General features: G+C 41.8%; 1 protein-coding gene across 2 annotated transcripts in view; it reads right to left on the bottom strand.

The window, feature by feature from the left end:
• Positions 1–12351, bottom strand: part of MRPL42 (mitochondrial ribosomal protein L42) — a 35995-nt gene extending 23644 nt beyond the window's left edge. For both annotated transcript variants that reach the window (XM_008004247.3, XM_073020996.1), the window contains exons 1-4: positions 12270–12351; positions 10473–10636; positions 4140–4203; positions 1749–1833 (exon numbers count right to left, since the gene is read on the bottom strand). In XM_008004247.3, coding sequence (XP_008002438.3) covers positions 1749–1833; positions 4140–4203; positions 10473–10542 — 219 coding nt within the window. In that variant the 5' untranslated portion in view covers positions 10543–10636; positions 12270–12351. The remainder of the gene's footprint in view (positions 1–1748; positions 1834–4139; positions 4204–10472; positions 10637–12269) is intronic.
• Between the last annotated feature and the right edge of the window lie 5305 nt (positions 12352–17656).

Genomic DNA, 17656 nt, shown 5'->3' with positions numbered 1-17656 from the left:
CTATATGGGGATAAGAGTCTGGATGATGTGGAATGACCTGGCATTCTTAGTATAATTGCTGAAACAGGGCAAATAAACCGAAGACATTCAACAAAATAACAATGGACAAAGGCACAACATAGTGTGACCTGGAGGGTTTACAGGACAAAACTCAGTGATGTAGGCCTATTTTTCTAAACGTTGCCCAAATAAATGATACAAAAGAGGCACTGGATTAGTACCTATGATACCTCGCTTTTGTTTCCTAACAAAGCAGGGAGACAAAATGGTGAGTTTAAAAAGGAATATAGAAATTATTTGTTGGTCAGGCGCGGTGGCTCATGCCTGTAATCCCAGCGCTTTGGGAGGCTGAGGCAGGCAGATTATGAGGTCAAGAGATTGAGACCATCCTGCCCAACATGGTGAAACCCTGTCTTTACTAAAAATACAAAAATTAGCCGGGTGTGGTGGGGCATGCCTGTAGTCCCAGTTACTCAGGAGGCTGAGACAGAAGAATCGCTTGAACCCAGCGGGCAGAGGCTGCAGTGAGCCGAGATCGCGCCATTGCACTCCAGCCTGGGCAACAGAGCAAGACTCGGTCTCAAAAAAAAAAAAAAGAAAGAAATTATTTGTCAAATCAACCAGCACCCTGACCTTAATGATGATTTTTAAAAATAAATACCACTAAATATATCATATGATAACCTAAACCATCTAATTATTTTCTCCTCAAAAAGCAAGTCAAGGCTGGGCACAGTGGCTCATGCCTGTAATCCTAGCACTTTGGGAGGCCAAGGCGGGCAGATCACCTGAGCTTGGGAGTTTGAGATCAGCCTGGGCAACATGGTGAAACGCCGTCTCTACTAAAAATACAAAAATTTAAAAAAATAAAAAAATTAGCCAGGCGTAGTGGCAGGTGCCTATAGTCCCAGGTACTTGGGAGGCTGAGACAGGAGAATAGCTTGAACCCAGGAGGTGGAGGTTGCAGTGAGCCGGATCACGCCACTGCACTCCTGCCTGGGCAACAGAGTGAGACCCTGTCTCAAAAAAAAAAAAAAAAAAAAAAAAAAAAAAAGCAAATCAAACATTACCTAGTAGAAGGAGGCTTATAGGAAAAAGCATTTCAAATACAAAACTAAAAAAAAGACTTGGGTCAAACTAAAAATAAATTATATTAAAAACAATACAAAATCCTCTTCTGTCTAGTACTTGATTTTTTAAAAAAAATAGGGAAAGAAATCTGAGCCATTCAAAATACGTACCTATGTTGTCCCATTAAAAAATAAAAATAAAAAAAAACAAATTCACCAAATGTTAAAAAAAAAAACTGTCAGAACCAACAGTAAAAAAGTAGTAGTAATCCCAGCACTCTAAAATACAACTTTTATTTGTAACAGCACTCTAAAATACAACTTTTCATAATTTTCTAGATTATAATATGGGATAGTATGGGACAATGCATTGTATAATTTTATATTAGATGTATTTGATCCTTAACCAGAAATCTACCAAATCTTTTAGACCAGAAAACTGATGCCATAATTGTGTCTAAATGGTTCACTTTGTATTCTGGAAAAAAAAAAAAAAAAGCCTGTAAAGAAAGCAGATGAAAAATAAATAAGAGAAAAATCAAAATAGTAAAATTAAAAAGCCAAAAGAAAATCAAAATCAAGGAAAATCAGACGACTCCCTTCTTTTTGGATACTATAAAGAAGTGCAAACATTTCTAACAGCAAATTAAAAACTACAAGAAATTTTCTCATACATACTTTTGTGTGTTCATATGGAATGTCCACAGAAGGGTGGTAGCATACTACTGTCCTGCCATCAGAAGTCAGAGCAAGCTCTACGTTGCTAAAACAGAATGTATTAGAAATAAAGTTATACTGTATTCAAGGCAAAATGATTATTCTTTTTTTTTTTTTTTTTTTTTGAGATGGAATCTCACTGTGTCACCCAGGCTGGAGTGCAATGGGCACTCCAGGTTAAAGCTAAAATTAGTGCCCAGCCTAATTTTAGCTTTAAGAATAATCATTCTGGGCCCAGCGTGGTGGCTCATGCCTATAATCCCAGCACTTTGTAAGGCCGAGGTGGGCAGATTGCTTGAGGTCAGGAGTTCAAGACCAGTCTAGCAAAACCCCGTCTCTACTAAAAATACAAATATTAGCCAGGTGTAGTGGCACATACCTGTACTCCCAGCCACGCAGGAGGCTGAGGCAGGAGAATCACTTGAACCCAGGAGGCGGAGGCTGCAGTGAGTCAAGATCATGCCACTGCACTCCAGCCTGGGCAACAGAATGAGACTCCATCTCAAAAAAAAAAAAAAAGCTAAAATAAATTAATCACAAATTGCTGAAGAGAAGATACTACATCACTGGATTGGCAAACCTGGTACCCAAAACACAGGAGACAACTGAAGACCATCCCATAGAATATGTCAGCTTAAATACCACAACAAAATAATTTGTAGGTAACAGAGAATAGGCATTAGATTGTTTCACCATGGTTGCAAGATTGAATACCATAACATGGCTACAATGAACATTTAATCTGTAAAATGATTTCTTCATGAGAAGATAGTTTCATATAATGCAAAACACGTATATGACTCAATCTTTCCAGGTTCAAAAAATGTTACCTACTCCAGTTTCATCGCTATCATAGTACTCATTAGATATACAATTAGTGTCAAGGCCAGGTGTGGTAGCTCATATCTGTAATCCTTACAGTTTGGGAGGCCAAGGCGGGAGGATCACTTGAGCTCAGGAGTTTGAGACCAGCCTGGGTAACATGGCAAAATCCTGTCTCTACAAAAAATAAAAAAAATTAGCCAGGTGTGGTGGTACACACCTATAGTTCCAGTTACTTGGGGGCGCTGAGGCAGGAGGATAGCTTGAACCTGGGAGGTTGAGGCTGCAGTGAGCTGACATAGCGTCACTGAACTCCAGTCTGGGTGACAAAGTGAGACCCTGTCTCAAAAATAAAAATAAAAGGCCAACCATGATGGCTCACACCTGTAATCCTTGCATGCTGGAAGGCCGAGGGAGGCAGATCGCTTGAGCTCAGGAGTTTAAGATCGCCTGGGCAACATGCTGAAACCCCATTTCTATAAAAAATACAGAATCAGCTGGGTGTGGTGGCACACGCCTGTAGTCCCAGCTGCTTGGGGGCTGAGGCAAGAGGATTACTTGAACCTCACAAGTTGAGGCTCCAATGAGCTGAGATAGCGCCACTGCATTCCAGCCTGGGTGACAAAGTGAGAACCTGTCTCAAAAAAATAAAAGGTCAGTTGCAGTGCCTCACGCCTGTAATTCCAGCATTTTGGGAGGCCCAGGTGGGCAGATTACCTGAGGTAAGGACTTTGAGACCAGCCTGGCTAACATGGTGAAACCCCATCTCTACTAAAAATACAAAAATTAGCCAGGCGTGGTGGCACGCGCCTATAGTCTCAGCTACTCAGGAGGCTGAGGCTGGAAAATCGCCTGAACACGGAAGGTGGAGGTTGCAGTGAGCCAAGATCACACCACTGCTCTCCAGCCTGGGCGACAGAACAAGACCTCATCTCGAAAACAAAATAAAAATAAAACTAGTGTCAAGAGAGAAGAAAAAATATTTGTATTATCATTTTGTAATAAAAACAACACAGATTAAGAAAATAGGTTGCAGTTTCTGCGTATCAGACTCTGCTGCAGAGGAAAAAGACAATGTCATATGTTATTCCTAGTTCTTATCATAGTGACTAAATTGAATAAGTACCAAATAAATGGTGGTTAAATTAAGTATGTGCAATTTAGGATTATTCAATATCAAACAAAAGAAAAGATAAATAATAGCTTACGCTAACAGATATGGACCCTATAAAAACTAATTAACTTTTCCAAAAAGCAAAAGCATGCTTCAGAAAGGACAGCAGTTCTAAACAGCATGTCTGTCTTACAACAAATTAAATATTCAATGAAACACAATGATAATAATTTTTATTTAAAATGTTTATAAGCTCAGATACTGGGTAAATAAAATCATTAAAATAATTTTTAAAAACAAAATTAAGGAAAGAATAATTAGAAACGAAAGCATAAGACATCAAAACAAGAAATAAAATTAAATTATTTCAGATATAGCTAAGACTATTATTTTTTCAATTGAGTTTTAATACATACCAATTATAGTCATCTGGTAGAGGAGAATACGTAGATTTATGACAAACACAATATAAAGCTCCATCTGCAAAAACCCCAAACAGTAAAATAGATTTAGTTAATTTGAGCATATTTTCTCCATAAATTTAAAGCTAGTTTTACTCATTCAACCAACATTTACTGTTTACTATGAAACAGGCCTGTGATAGGGGCTAGAGATTCAACAACAAACAAAACTCAGTCCCAACCCTCAAAAGGGTATAGTCTGCTTGTGAGAGAGACAGACAAACAATTACAACATAGAGGATAAGCACTGTTAGGACTGGTAAACACTGGCAAAGATGGGTCACACAGAAAGGCTACCAAACAAATTGTGCAGGTTCAAGAAAGCCTTTTCAGTGGAGATGATGTCCAAGGTGCTCTAAAGAATGAGAAAATAAGAATTGATAAGAGGTAAAAACAATGTTTCTAGCAGAGGGAGTAACAGGTGCAAGGACTCCAGGTAAAATAAAAATTAAAAGTATTTGGGTACTCCAGCCTTTCCAAGAAAGAACTTAAAGTATTTGGGGTGAGGTGCAGGGGCTCATGCCTGTAATCCCAACACTTCGGGAGACCAAGGCGGGCAGATCACCTAAGGTCAAGGAGTTCGAGACCAGCCTGACCAACATGGTGAAACCTTGTCTCTACTAAAAATACAAAATTAGCCAGGCGTGGTCAGCTACTCAGGAGGCTGAAGCAGGAGAATTGCTTGAACCCAGGAGGCAGAGGTTGCAGTGAGCTGAGATCATGCCATTGCACTCCAGCCTGAGCAATAAGAACAAAACTCCATCTCAAAAAAATAAATAAATAAAAATAAAGTATTTGGGTTTTCCAAGGTGCAGAGTTTATAAGGGAGCGATGAAGTGATGAAATATGAAATAATCTGTTCAAAATTAACTTTTCTTAATCAAAATGCATATTTTCCTTTTTTAGAATACCTGCACATTCAAGAGCCATAATTGCTCTTTTTTTTTTTTTTTTTTTTTGAGATGCAGTCCCGCTCTGCTGCCCAGGCTGGAGTGCAGTGGCATGATCTCGGCTCACTGCAAGCTCTGCCTCCCGGGTTCACGCCATTCTCCTGCCTCAGCCTCCTGAGTAGCTAGGAGTACAGGCACCCGCCACCACGCCAGGCTAATTTTTTGTATTTTTAGTAGAGATGGGGTTTCACCATGTTAGCCAGGATGGTCTTAATCTCCTGACCTCGTGATCCACCTGCCTCAGACTACCAAAGTGCTGGGATTACAGGCGTGAGCCACCGTGCCCGGCCATAATTGCTTTTTTAAAAGCTTGTGAAAGGTTCTCCTATGTTCAAAAAAAGGATATTCTTTTAATACAAAGAAAAAAATTTAAAAGTAATTCAATATAGTTAAAAGCAAGTTTTGAATGCATCTTTATTAATGCCAAGAATCAAAGTCAGAGCCTCTTGTTCCTGTGATATAGTACTGTAACCTATCCTGCCTTCCCTATCTCCATGCCTTCACCATTTCCTCAGTATGGAATTCCATCCCCATTTTATTCAAATACCCCTCATCCTTAAAAGTCTAACACTTGCCGGGCACAGTGGCTCATTCCTGTAATCCCAGCACTTCAGGAGGCCAGGGAAGGTGGATCACTTGAGGTCAGGAATTCAAGACCAGCCTGGCCAACATGGTGAAACCCCCTCTCTACTAAAAATACAAAAAACTGGCCAGGCATGTTGATGCATGCCTGTAATCCCAAGAGTGAAACTTCATCTCAAAAATAAATAAATAAATAAATAAGCAGACATGGTGGTGCACATCTGTCGTCTTGCTTACTTGGGAGACTAAGACAGTAGGATCATCTGAGCCTAGGGAGGTCAAGGCTGCAGTGGGCCAAGACTGCGCCACTGCACTCCAGCCTGGGCAACAGAGTGAGACCTACCTCGAAAAAAAAAAAAAGAAACATTCATTACCTGACATTTTACCAGTGGAAGTTCTGGATATAGAGGTAGCACAAGCTCTAAATATATAATTAGGACCAATGCCGAAGTTAACACCAATCAAGCCAAAGCAATTCAATGTGCCAAAAGAACTTCAATTAACAATAATTTCTGTAATTTGTGAGTTATTCTTGTTACATATATATGTTTAATTACATTTTGAAAAGAGCTAGCCGGGCGCGGTGGCTCAAGCCTGTAATCCCAGCACTTTGGGAGGCCGAGACGGGCGGATCACGAGGTCAGGAGATCGAGACCATCCTGGCTAACACGGTGAAACCCCGTCTCTACTAAAAAATACAAAAAAACTAGCCGGGCGAGGTGGTGGGCGCCTGTAGTCCCAGCTACTGGGGAGGCTGAGGCAGGAGAATGGCATAAACCCAGGAGGTGGAGCTTGCAGTGAGCTGAGATCTGGCCACTGCGATCCAGCCTGGGCGCAGAGCGAGACTCCGTTTCAAAAAAAAAAAAAAAGAAAAGAAAAGAGCTATGAGCTATGAAAGCTAAAAGTTGTCCCATCTTCAAATGCTCATTATTTTACCTTGCTACTGAAAAGGAAGTACAGTAGAAAGTATACTGGACAAAGTAAAGTGGGGAGATCCAGATTTTGGTCACAGTTCTTATTTACCAAATATGTGACCCTAGGTAAACTTATGAGGGCCACAGAACTCAAGTTTCTTTACCTTCATAAAGAGGATAATACTACATGGGTTACCAAAATCAAAACTGTTATAAGGATCAAATGGCTTAACATGCTTTGAAAACTGTAAAGTGGTCTACATTCCCAGGCTGACTGACCATTTGGGAAATTTTAAAATATTCCTTCTAGAATATAGGGAAGCCTTTTTATTTTTGCTCATTGAACTTCCTTCCTTAATCATGATTTCGCTTTGCCTCCAATCTTAATGTTCTTCCCTTTTTTATTAAACATCAATAATAACAGTAATGAAACTTTCTTTAATTTTAATTTTTTATTTTTGAGACAGGGTCTCGCTCTGTCTCCCAGGCTGGAATGCAATGGCACAGTCACAGCCTCGAACTCCTGGGCTCAAGCAGTCTTCCTACCTCAGCCTCCTGAGTAGGCTGCCTCCCTCCTGGGACCACAGGCGCGCACCACCTCACCCAGCTAATTTTTGTAACTTTTATAGAAATGGCATTTTGTCACATTGCCCAGCCTGGTCTCAAACTTCGGAGCCTGCCTCAGCCTCCCAAAGTGCTGGTATTGCAGGTGTGAGCCACTATGCCCAGCCTTTTACTTTCAATAATAGTAGTAGTAGGAACTTTGCAGTATAAGGGACTTTTAGGACATAAGAAGTTAGGTCACTGAGTATTAGGATGACTGATAACGGAATGATTTTCTAGGGTAACCTAATGCTTAGTTAACTAGGTATTTTGAGAGTAACTCTAATCCATTCAGATTACTTCAACAAACACTGATATATCTCCTATCATGATAAGAGGCACCAGGGACACCAAAATGAATTAGATACAGTACAAACTTAGTGGGAAATCCAGTGGGGAAAAAGATATATAAACAATTTTCAATTATCCAGGGACACATTAATTGGTTTTCTGATGGGCCTGTGTGAGGACTAATTGCTTCAAAACATAGACTATGTAAAAACTGATTGGATCTGACTTCTCATTAGTCTAGGAGCTGGGTTCCCGCAAGGCAAAGAGTAGGCTAAGAAGTAAGGGTCTTTCTTCCAATTCTCACAACAAAAATGCTCCTAGATAATCAAATGCTGATTGTAGTTTTGTTGTGACTTATTTTAGTTTATATCCAAAGTCTCTTAAGCAATCTCCTATTCCATTTGCTGAATTCTAAGTTGATTTTACTTTGAATATAATGTAATAAATGTTATTATGTTTAGGGCCCTAAAAAAGGGGACAGTAGGGCAAGCAAGGAAGCAGGGATGGAAAGCTTCCTATAAGAGCAGGATTTGGTGGCCGGGTGCGGTGGCTCACGCCTATAATTCCAGCACTCTGGGAGGCTGAGGTGGCAGACCACTTGAGGTCAGGAGTTTGAGACCAGTCTGGCCAACATGGTGAAACCCCTTCCCTACTAAAAATACAAAAACTAGGACAGGCGCAATGGCTCACACCTGCGATCCCAGCACTTCGGGAGGCCAAGGCAGGCAGATTATTTGAGGTTGGCAGTTCGAGCCCAGCCTGGCCAACGCGGTGAAACTCTACCTCTACTAAAAATACAAATATTAACCAGGCATGGTGGTAGGTGCCTATAATCCCGGCTACTCGGGAGGCTGAGGCAGGAGAATCATTTGAACCCGGGAAACAGAGGTTGCCATGTGCCAAGATCATGCCTCTGTGCTCCAGCCTGAACAATGGAGCAAGATTCAGTCTCAAAAAACAAAATAAAATAAAATAGAGTAGGATCTGACAAACCTTTGAGCATTCTATTCAACAAAGGTGTTTACTGAGTAAAATATTTTCCCCACCTCAAGCATAACAAATTGCCTATTTATTACTTTACTTTTACTCTATTCTTCAAATAGCTCTTTTCTCTTTAATTCAATAAACAAACTTTCAATTACAAATGGTGGTAAACAGGAAAGAAAGAAGAGACAAAGGTCAAGGTCAAGCAGAGTTGTATTTACAAAGTCAGCTGTAACCCAGGCGCGATGGCTCACACGCCTGTAATCCCAACACTTTGGGAGGCTGAGGCGGGCGGATCACCTGAGGTTGGGAGTTCGAGACCAGCCTGACCAACGTGGAGAAACCCCCGTCTCTACTGAAAATACAAAATTAGCTGGGTGTGGTGGCCTGTAATCCCAGCTGCTTGGGAAGTTGAGGCAGGAGAGTTGCTTTAACCCAGGAGGCAGAGGTTGCGGTGAGCCGGAGATTGCACCATTGCACTCCAGCCTGGGCAACAAGAACAAAACTCCGTCTCAAAAAAAAAAAAAAAAAAAAAAGTCAGCTGCACTTGCATGTTTATCAGAGCACTATTCACAATAGCAAAGACATGGAAACAAGCCCATCAACAGCGGACTGGATAAATAATATGTGGTATATATGTACACCATGGATTATTACCCAGACATTAAAACAAATAAAATCACGTCCTTTACAGCAACATAGATGCAGCTGGAGGCCATTATCCTAAGTGAATTAATGCAAAAACAGCCAAATACTACATGTTTTCACTTACATGTAGGAGGTAAACATTCGGTACATATGGACACAAAAATGGGAACAATAAACACTGGTGACTCAAAACAGAAGGGAGGGATGGAGGGAAGGGTTGAAAACTAACTACTGGGCACTATATTCACTATTCGGGTGATGGGTTGAGTTGACGCCCAAATCTCAGTATATGTAATATATCAATGTAACAAACTTGCATATGTACCCCCTGAATCTAAAATAAAAAATAAAAATAAAAAGTTGGCTGACATAGTTAAATATAAAAAGGCAAACCTACTGTAGCCTTCTATACATGTCTACTTTAGAAATGGGAGAACAGAGTTTACAAACAGGAAAAGAAAAAAGAAAGCACAGTTGGCTGAGAAAAAAGACTTCAATATTCTATTTACTTATTTGGGTCCATGCTTTGACTGTCAAACATGTATTAACAAGCTTTCGAGAAAATATTAACTATATACAATTCTTTAGAAAAGGCAGAAATTACATTTCATATTTTTAAAATGGCTACGTACATAGAAAAAAACACAATGAGAATCCACCAAAATATTAACAATGATTATCTCTGGAATATGGGACTGTAAATTTACCCTTTATTCGCATATTTTAAGAACTACTAAAAAAGCAATACATGTAATTGAACAAGAGAAAGTTACCCTTGACCAATCCCTTACTCCTGCCCTCAGCTAAATCCCAAGTGGGCTACACAGATAGCCACTGTTTGGTCCAGACCTTTTACCTCTGCATTTATGCATATGCACACATGCATATGATGGATCATCTTTTAAACATACAAATAAGATCATATGATAGATATACATAGGTATGGTTCTGACACGCTTTTTTTTGGTTTGTATTTGGAGATCTTTCCATGTCAGTAACAGCTGCATGATCGTCACAGTTAAGATGTACCATAATTTATCCATTCCCCTCCCCGATCCACATTTTTTTTTAGAGATGGGGGTCTTGCTGTGTCACCCAGGCTGGTCTCAAACTCCTGGCCTCAAGCAGTCCTCCCACCTCAGCCTCCCAAAGTGCTGGGATTACAGGCATGAGACACCACATCTCATGTTTTCTCCCACTTTCCATTACTGCAAACACTCCTGCAAATTACAGGCGTATACAATAACTAAATGCTTTAAATTTTCTATAGTCTTAAAAGTTTAAAACTTTTTAAACATTAAAAAAATTTCACTTACTTTGGATTGGAAATAAATGTTTCAAGATAGTTCTCTTTGACATCACCCATTTTACTGCAGCTACAGCCATGGTGTTTCAAGACGCTTATCAAGTGGTATGAAAAAAGATGTTCTGAAGAGAAACTGCTTTTAACATCTGCTTCTAGGCATACCAATTTCTACTCCTGCCGAAGAGATAAAGAAAAATCAGTGCTACCTATGGTAAACTTAAGTTATATTAAACACCACAAGAACAAGGTAAGAATCATTGCCTAGAAGTCAACTGAAGCAATGCTTTTAAACAACTTGGCAATTCACACGATTTAACAACAGGACGAAGAGCAACATGGTCAAAATATAAGATCAGAACCACTGGAACTATGTCCATTACTATTTATCCTAGATGCAAACTTCTCTGCACCCAGTGCAGCTCCTTCTACTTACTGAATACTCAGTAAATGTGTAATTACTCTTGAAACAGTCATTCACAAATGGTACACAGAGTATTCATTCTCATAATGCTAGCGTGTCTGTGTACAACCTCCAAGGTTCCATATACAAGATACTACGTCACTTACGGTACTATCCTGTTTCTGATTAAATGAAATATTTCTGTCTGCCCTGAGCCATTAATATAATAATAAAGAAATATCAAACAAGAAGGCCTATCCTTAGCCTATTAAATACTCAATTGGAGGAACTCATACAAATGCCCTCAAGTCCCAGATAAAATTTCACCATCTCATATGTGTATAAAGTCTTTAACTTTCCAAGGTACTTTCGCCACCATTTCATTTTGCTCTCGTATTAATCATGTGATTATTCTGATTCATGAAGAAACTAAAGTATAAAATTTTAAAGTCTTGCTTCCAAGGACTTTAAAGTCAGTCACTGCCAAACTGGGAAACTTTAAACAAGTCATTAAATGATCCTCAGTTTCTCCAATGACAAAATGGGGAAAACCACAATCTTCATGGGCTGTTGTGAATAAATGACAAATAACCATTGTTAAACCTTGTTTTTAATAGTCTTCAACGACTATCCGTGCCCTTCCCCCAATAGTGATAAAAGGGAATTAGGACACAGGTCCTCTTATTTGCTAGGCTAAATCACTCACACTGATACCTTGCACTGCCAGTACATTAACACTGCTAACCGTGAGCTCTTTAGAGTGCTTTTTAGTTTATAATCCACTTTCATATACATTACATGCTCTGACTTTCACAAGTCTATGAAGCAGGCATCTCCATTTCACAGATTAAGAACAAAGGCTCAGAGAGGTCAATCGATTACTTGACCAGTATATCGTTGCTTAATAGGTGACATGCGTGGGACGTAAACCCATGACCTCTGACCACGAACAAAACATCTTGGGGGAAATTAGGTCCCCTCTGTCCGAAGCCCAGAGGCAAGCACACTCTGCTGGGAGTCAGATTATTCACCCCAGGAAGATCATTTCAGAGGTCAAGTCCCTTGGCCCGGAATTCAACCCCAAAACAAAAGCCACATAGCCTCTGAGGGTCAGAGGTTTGAAAAGCAGGCTACCAGGAGCACACGGACTCTTCGACCTAAATGAGTCCCTAGAGCCACAAGCTGCATCAGCCACCCCCGGGCGTCCGCCAGGCAACGAAGGGGGAGCTACAGGAAGCGCGCGGCCACATGCCGGCCCTTCTGCAGGAAGGGCAAAGGCTGGGGATGCAGGCAGCCTCGCCCTGCCGGGAACGACAGGCGGGAGACCTCGACACCTGCAGACAAACACTGTGGGCCTGCCCAGCTTCGAGGGAGTCCTCGACAGAAGGACTAGAGGGAAGCGGTTACCTTGACAGCTTCTCACCACGAGCCCGCCATCTTGTTTCAATCCGGGTCCCAAGAAACAGCGCCGCGCGCGCCCTCCCGGCCGCGGGGCATTCTGGGAAATGTAGTCTCCGTGGGAAAGCAGCCGGGTCGCAGAGGGAAAGCGGAGTCGTTCCTATGGACTCTTGCCTTTTTTTGTAGCAGCATGGACACAACGTTATCAAGGTGCCCAGAAAAACAAAATCACTGCCCCAAATACATACCCTTAGAAACTAACAAACTTTTTTTGTGTGTGTGTGTGTGAGGCAGTCTCATTCTGTTACCCAGACTGGAGTGCAATGGCTCCATTACAGCTCACTGCAGCCTGTACCTCCTGGGCCCAAGAGATCCTCCCACCTCAGCGTCCTGAGTAGCTGGTACTACAGGCGCACACCACCACACCCGGCTAATTTTTTAATATTTTTGTAGAGACGGGGTCTTGCTATGTTGCCCACGCTGGTCTCAAGCGATCCTCCCACCTCGACCTCCCGAAGTGCTGGAATTACCGGCCTGAGCCACCATGCAAGCCTACAAGTACTTTTTAAAAAAATTATGTTAATATTCAAATAAATCGTAGATTGCCCTTTAGTAAATGAGTTAAAGTTTCCCAGGGGAAGAGACATTCCCGAGAAGCCCTGAAATGTGTAGGTTAGGAATTGGACGTTTGGAATCAGAACATGAAGAGGCCCTCCACTTGGAGAACCTGGCACTGTGCCCTCAGAACTGTGCTGGCTACCTATTATGGGAGGAAGTAACTATGCCGAATCTTGGACCTTGCCTTCCATCTTAGGAGGAAGGAAAGGCCCCTGGGCCTTTGCACTCTCTGTTCCCATTGCCAACAATGCGCTTCTCTCACCCCTTCTCTTGACCTTACTGTATACAGGCCTTTCTCAAATATCATCTTAGAAAGGACCACACCACTAAAATAGCCTCACCCACCCTTATTCCATGCCCCCCTTTATTTTCCTTCAGAACATTTACCATTACCTGACTTTATATTGATTATTTGTGTACTCGTTTAACGTCTCCTTTTTTTTTTTTTTTTTTTTTTTTGAGGCAGAGTCTCACTCTGTTGCCCAGGCTGGAGTGCAGTGGCATGATCTTGGCTCACTGCAACTTCCGCCTCTCGGTTTCAAGCGATTCTCCTTCCCCAGCCTCCCGAGTAGCTGGAGTTACAGGTGCCCACCACCACACCCAGCTAATTTTTGTATTTTTAGTAGAGATGGGGCTTTGCCATGTTCGCCGGACTGATCTTGAACTCCTTACCTCAGGTGATCTGCCCGCCTCCGCCTCCCAAAGTGCTGGGATTATAGGCGTGCACCACCGCACCCAGCCTCATTTAATGTCTCTTATGCTGGATAATGTAAGCTCCGTGAAGGCAGAGACATAAGTCTATCTTGTTCTACACCATGTGCACACCCAGCATCTCAGACTGTGCTTGGCCTCATTATAGGTCTCCAGTAAGTGTTTGCTGAACAAATGAAAAGACTAGATAACATTGCAAGCATCCAGGACAGCAGACGATTGGCTGGTAAAGCAGAAGTGGTTGCCTAGAAATTCCCTTTTACCATGATTTGCAAAATTTTGCTTTTGTATATTTTTCTAAGAAAGAATCTATAACTTTTAGTATGTATTCCAGGGAATTGATAAACCTCTCAACAAGTTAAGAACCATATTCCTGAAGTGACAAGTATTGAGAGTAAGTGAACACAGATCACATAGTAAAGAAAACTGAATATGGGCTGTGTAGTATGTCTCCTCATTTCCCAGGGAACATCAGGAGGCTAATCTTTGCTCTTGTAGAAGCCCACAGAGGGTCCATCTGTGTCCTTTCCAATCGTGTCCATCCTCCAGAGCTACCCATGAAGTCTTTCTGGACTATGCAATAGGAAGGGACAGAGAGGAGAAACAGATTTGAATGAGCAGTCAACTGGACTGGTTGAACATTCCCTGCGTAAAGTGTAAGAAGAATGGATCAAAGATTATTCCAGATGTCAAGTCTTGATGGCTGTGAGCAGAGTGGGACCAGTCCCCAATAGGGAGACTCACTTAGTGGGACCAGGGAAGGTCTCACAAAGCTGAGACCGGAAAAGAAACCAACATTTTTGGGGGAAGAAAGAGGACAGACAATTTAGGCTAAGCGAGGGAACAACTTACACAAAAGCTTTAATGTGGTGGAAAAAGCTTACCATATACTGGAGTAGGGTGGACAGTGTGGAGAAGAGTGGCAGGAGATGAGGAGACTTGGAGCCAGGTCATGTTGGGCTTCATAAGCCTTGGAGGGGTTAACACGGAGTTAGAACACAGGACATATGTAGAGATTAAATGGAGTAGGTGGTGCTGTGTGCCTGTAGTCCCAGCTACCCTGGGAGTAGGAGGCTGAAGTGGGAGGATTGCTTGAGCCCAGGAGGTCAAGGTGGCAGTGAGCTATGATCGTGCTGTGCACTCCAGCCTGGGTGACAGAGTGAGCCCCTGTCTCTTGAGATTTTTACACAAAAGAAGTGACATAATTTGATTTCTATTTTTAAAAGGTTGCTCTGGCTGCCCTGGGAGGAGTGGTTTGGAGAGTGGCAAGACCGCAGGCAAGTCTAGCAAGGAAGCTACTACAGTTCTGCAGTCAATAAATCATGTGATGGAGGGTGGTGGCAGTGGAGATGGAGAGAGAGAAAGAGTCCAGATGTATTTTAAAATTGGAAGTAATGACTTAACTTGCTGATGGATTGATTGAGAGAGAGGAAGACACTTCAGGTGATGCTTTGATGACTAGCTTGACAATGGCGCCATTCATAAGACAATGAAGACTGAGAGAGGAGCAGGTTTGGGGAGTCTGATGAGGGCGGAAATGCATACTTCTGTTTGGGAGTTGTTGAGTTTGAGATGGCTCTGAGACACTCCAGTGGAGACACAAAATGAGGCAGCAGCCCGGCAACATAGTGAGTGAGGCCTCATCTCTACAAAAAATCCACAAAATTAGTCAGGCTGATGGTGCACACCTGTGATCCCAGCTACTAAGGAGGCTGAGGTAGGAAAATCATTTGAGCCCTGGAGGTTGAGGCTGCAGTGAGCTGTGGTCGTGCCACTGCACTCCAGCCTGAGTAAGAGTGAGACCTCCATCCCCCAAAAAACAAAAAACAAAAGCAGGTACTTGAAGAGGTGTGTTTGGAGAGTAGAGGTTGGACTAGGTATAGAAAAAAAGATAAAGGGCCTGGAGGCTGGCCCCAGGGAATTCCAACACTTAGAAATCAGATGGAGGAGGATAACCTTGAGCAAGGGTCTCCCAGGAGTGGCAGTAAGAAAGGTAGAAGGAAAACAAATACGACAATGTCAGAATAGTTAAGAGAGGCCACGTCACAAAGTGTTCCTAACTTAAGAGTTCAGTGCTAGCAACTTATAAAGTATAATTTCCAAAAATATAAACTTGAAATACCAGCAAATACCTTATATTGACCTACATAAAAGTGCTTTATTTTATTTTATTTATTTATTTTTTTAAGACAGTGTCCCGCTCTGTCACCCAGGCTGGAGTGCAGTGATGTTATCTTGGCTCACTGCCCACCACAATGCCCAGCTAATTTTTGAATTTTAGTAGAGACAGAGTTTCAGCATGTTGGCCAGACTGGCCTTGACCTCCTGACCTAAAGTGATCCGCCCACCTCAAGTGATCCGCCCACCTCAACCTCCCAAAGTGCTGGAATTATAGGCGTGAGCCACTGTGCTCAGCTACAAATGCTTTAAATTCATGCTAGTAAAATGACAAAACGGACAAAATTCTAGGACTTTGGAATTGGCATCAAATGACTTCGGTTTAAAAGGGGATTGCCTTTTCTTCTGTAACTTCCCAGAAAAAAAAGTCATTCTTTGTATCAATCAGAGAGCAAAGATTCCAGAGCAATCTTACAACCAAACGATGAGAATGATCTTTCTGGCCAGGTGCAGTGGCTCACACCTATAATCCCAACACTTTGGGAGGCCGAGGCAGGCGGATCACGAGGTCAGGAGTTCCAGACCAGCCTGACCAACATGGTGAAACCCCGTCTCCACTAAAAATACAAAAATTAGCTGGGCGTGTTGGCACATGCCTGTAATTCCAGCTACTCAGGAGGCTGAGGCAGGAGTATCGCTTGTACCTGGGAGGTAGAGGTTGCAGTGAACTGAGATCACACCACTGCACTCCAGCCTGGGCAACAGAGTAAAACTCTGTCTCAAAAAAAAAGATCTTTCTAAACACTTAATTATTGTGACTGTCATTTTACAAACAGAAGTGACAGAGGCACAGAGAGGTTAACAACTTGTTCAAAGTCACACAAGTTACTGTGCTTTGAACCCAGGAACTGCTATTACCAGTGCTCATGAACCTAACCTCTGTGCTAGACTGAGCCATGCTTATTTCAAAATACAAAATATAGATGACACTAGGTGCTGTGGAGTGCACCTGCAATCCCAGCTACTCAAGAGATTGAGCGGGGAGAATTGACTGAGCCAATGAGTTCAAAACCAGCCTGAGCAACACAGCAAGATCCCATCTCAACAACAAATAAAACAGATTTTTTAAAAATGAATGCAGATTTAAAAAACAAAACCCAAGAGATAATCACTGCTAACATTTTGATGTATAACTTTTCACTTGACATTTCTTTTCTTCTTTTTCTTTGAGACAGAGTCTTGCTATAGTGCCCAGGTTGGTCTGAAACTCCTGGCCTCAGGCAATCCTTCTGCCTCATCCTCCTGAGTAATTGGGATTACAGGCTTGAGCCACAGAACCTGGCTCTCTTCTTATATCTATATTATGATAATAGCTAACATTTATCGAGCACATTATGTGTACTATTCTAAAGTTCTATGGCAAGTAAATGGTGGAGCTGAGATATGAACTAGTAGCCTTATTCTCTTTCAGTCTCCCTTTCTTTTACACAAACACATTATTTTTAGGTTTTCTCCTATTACTGTTAATATGCATATATAAATAAGTATACTCATACATATATGCACATATTTTTTTCCTACGAACACCCTATATATTGTCAGTGTAGAACTACAAGTCTCCTAGAGATCATCAGGACTTAAAGGGTTATTTCGATTATTAAAGATCTGTGCACTGGTTATGATGGCTCATGCCTGTAATCCCAGCACTATCAGAGGCCAAGGCAGGAGGATCTCTTGAGCCCAGGAGTTTAAGACCAGGCTGGGCCACATAGTAAGACCCTAAAACTTAAAATTTTGTTTTTTAAAAATGAAGTCTGGGGCCAGGTGTGGCAGTTTATGCCTGTAATCCCAGCACTTTGGGAGGCCGAAGCAGGCAGATCATGAGGTCAGGAGTTCAAGACCAGCCTGGCCAACATGGTGAAACCCCATCTCTACTAAAAATACAAAAT

Source organism: Chlorocebus sabaeus, chromosome 11, assembly GCF_047675955.1.
Source record: "Chlorocebus sabaeus isolate Y175 chromosome 11, mChlSab1.0.hap1, whole genome shotgun sequence".
Taxonomy (NCBI): domain Eukaryota; kingdom Metazoa; phylum Chordata; class Mammalia; order Primates; family Cercopithecidae; genus Chlorocebus; species Chlorocebus sabaeus.
The sequence above is the reverse complement of the archived record's forward strand: the minus strand, read 5'-3'. Positions and strand labels throughout refer to the sequence as shown.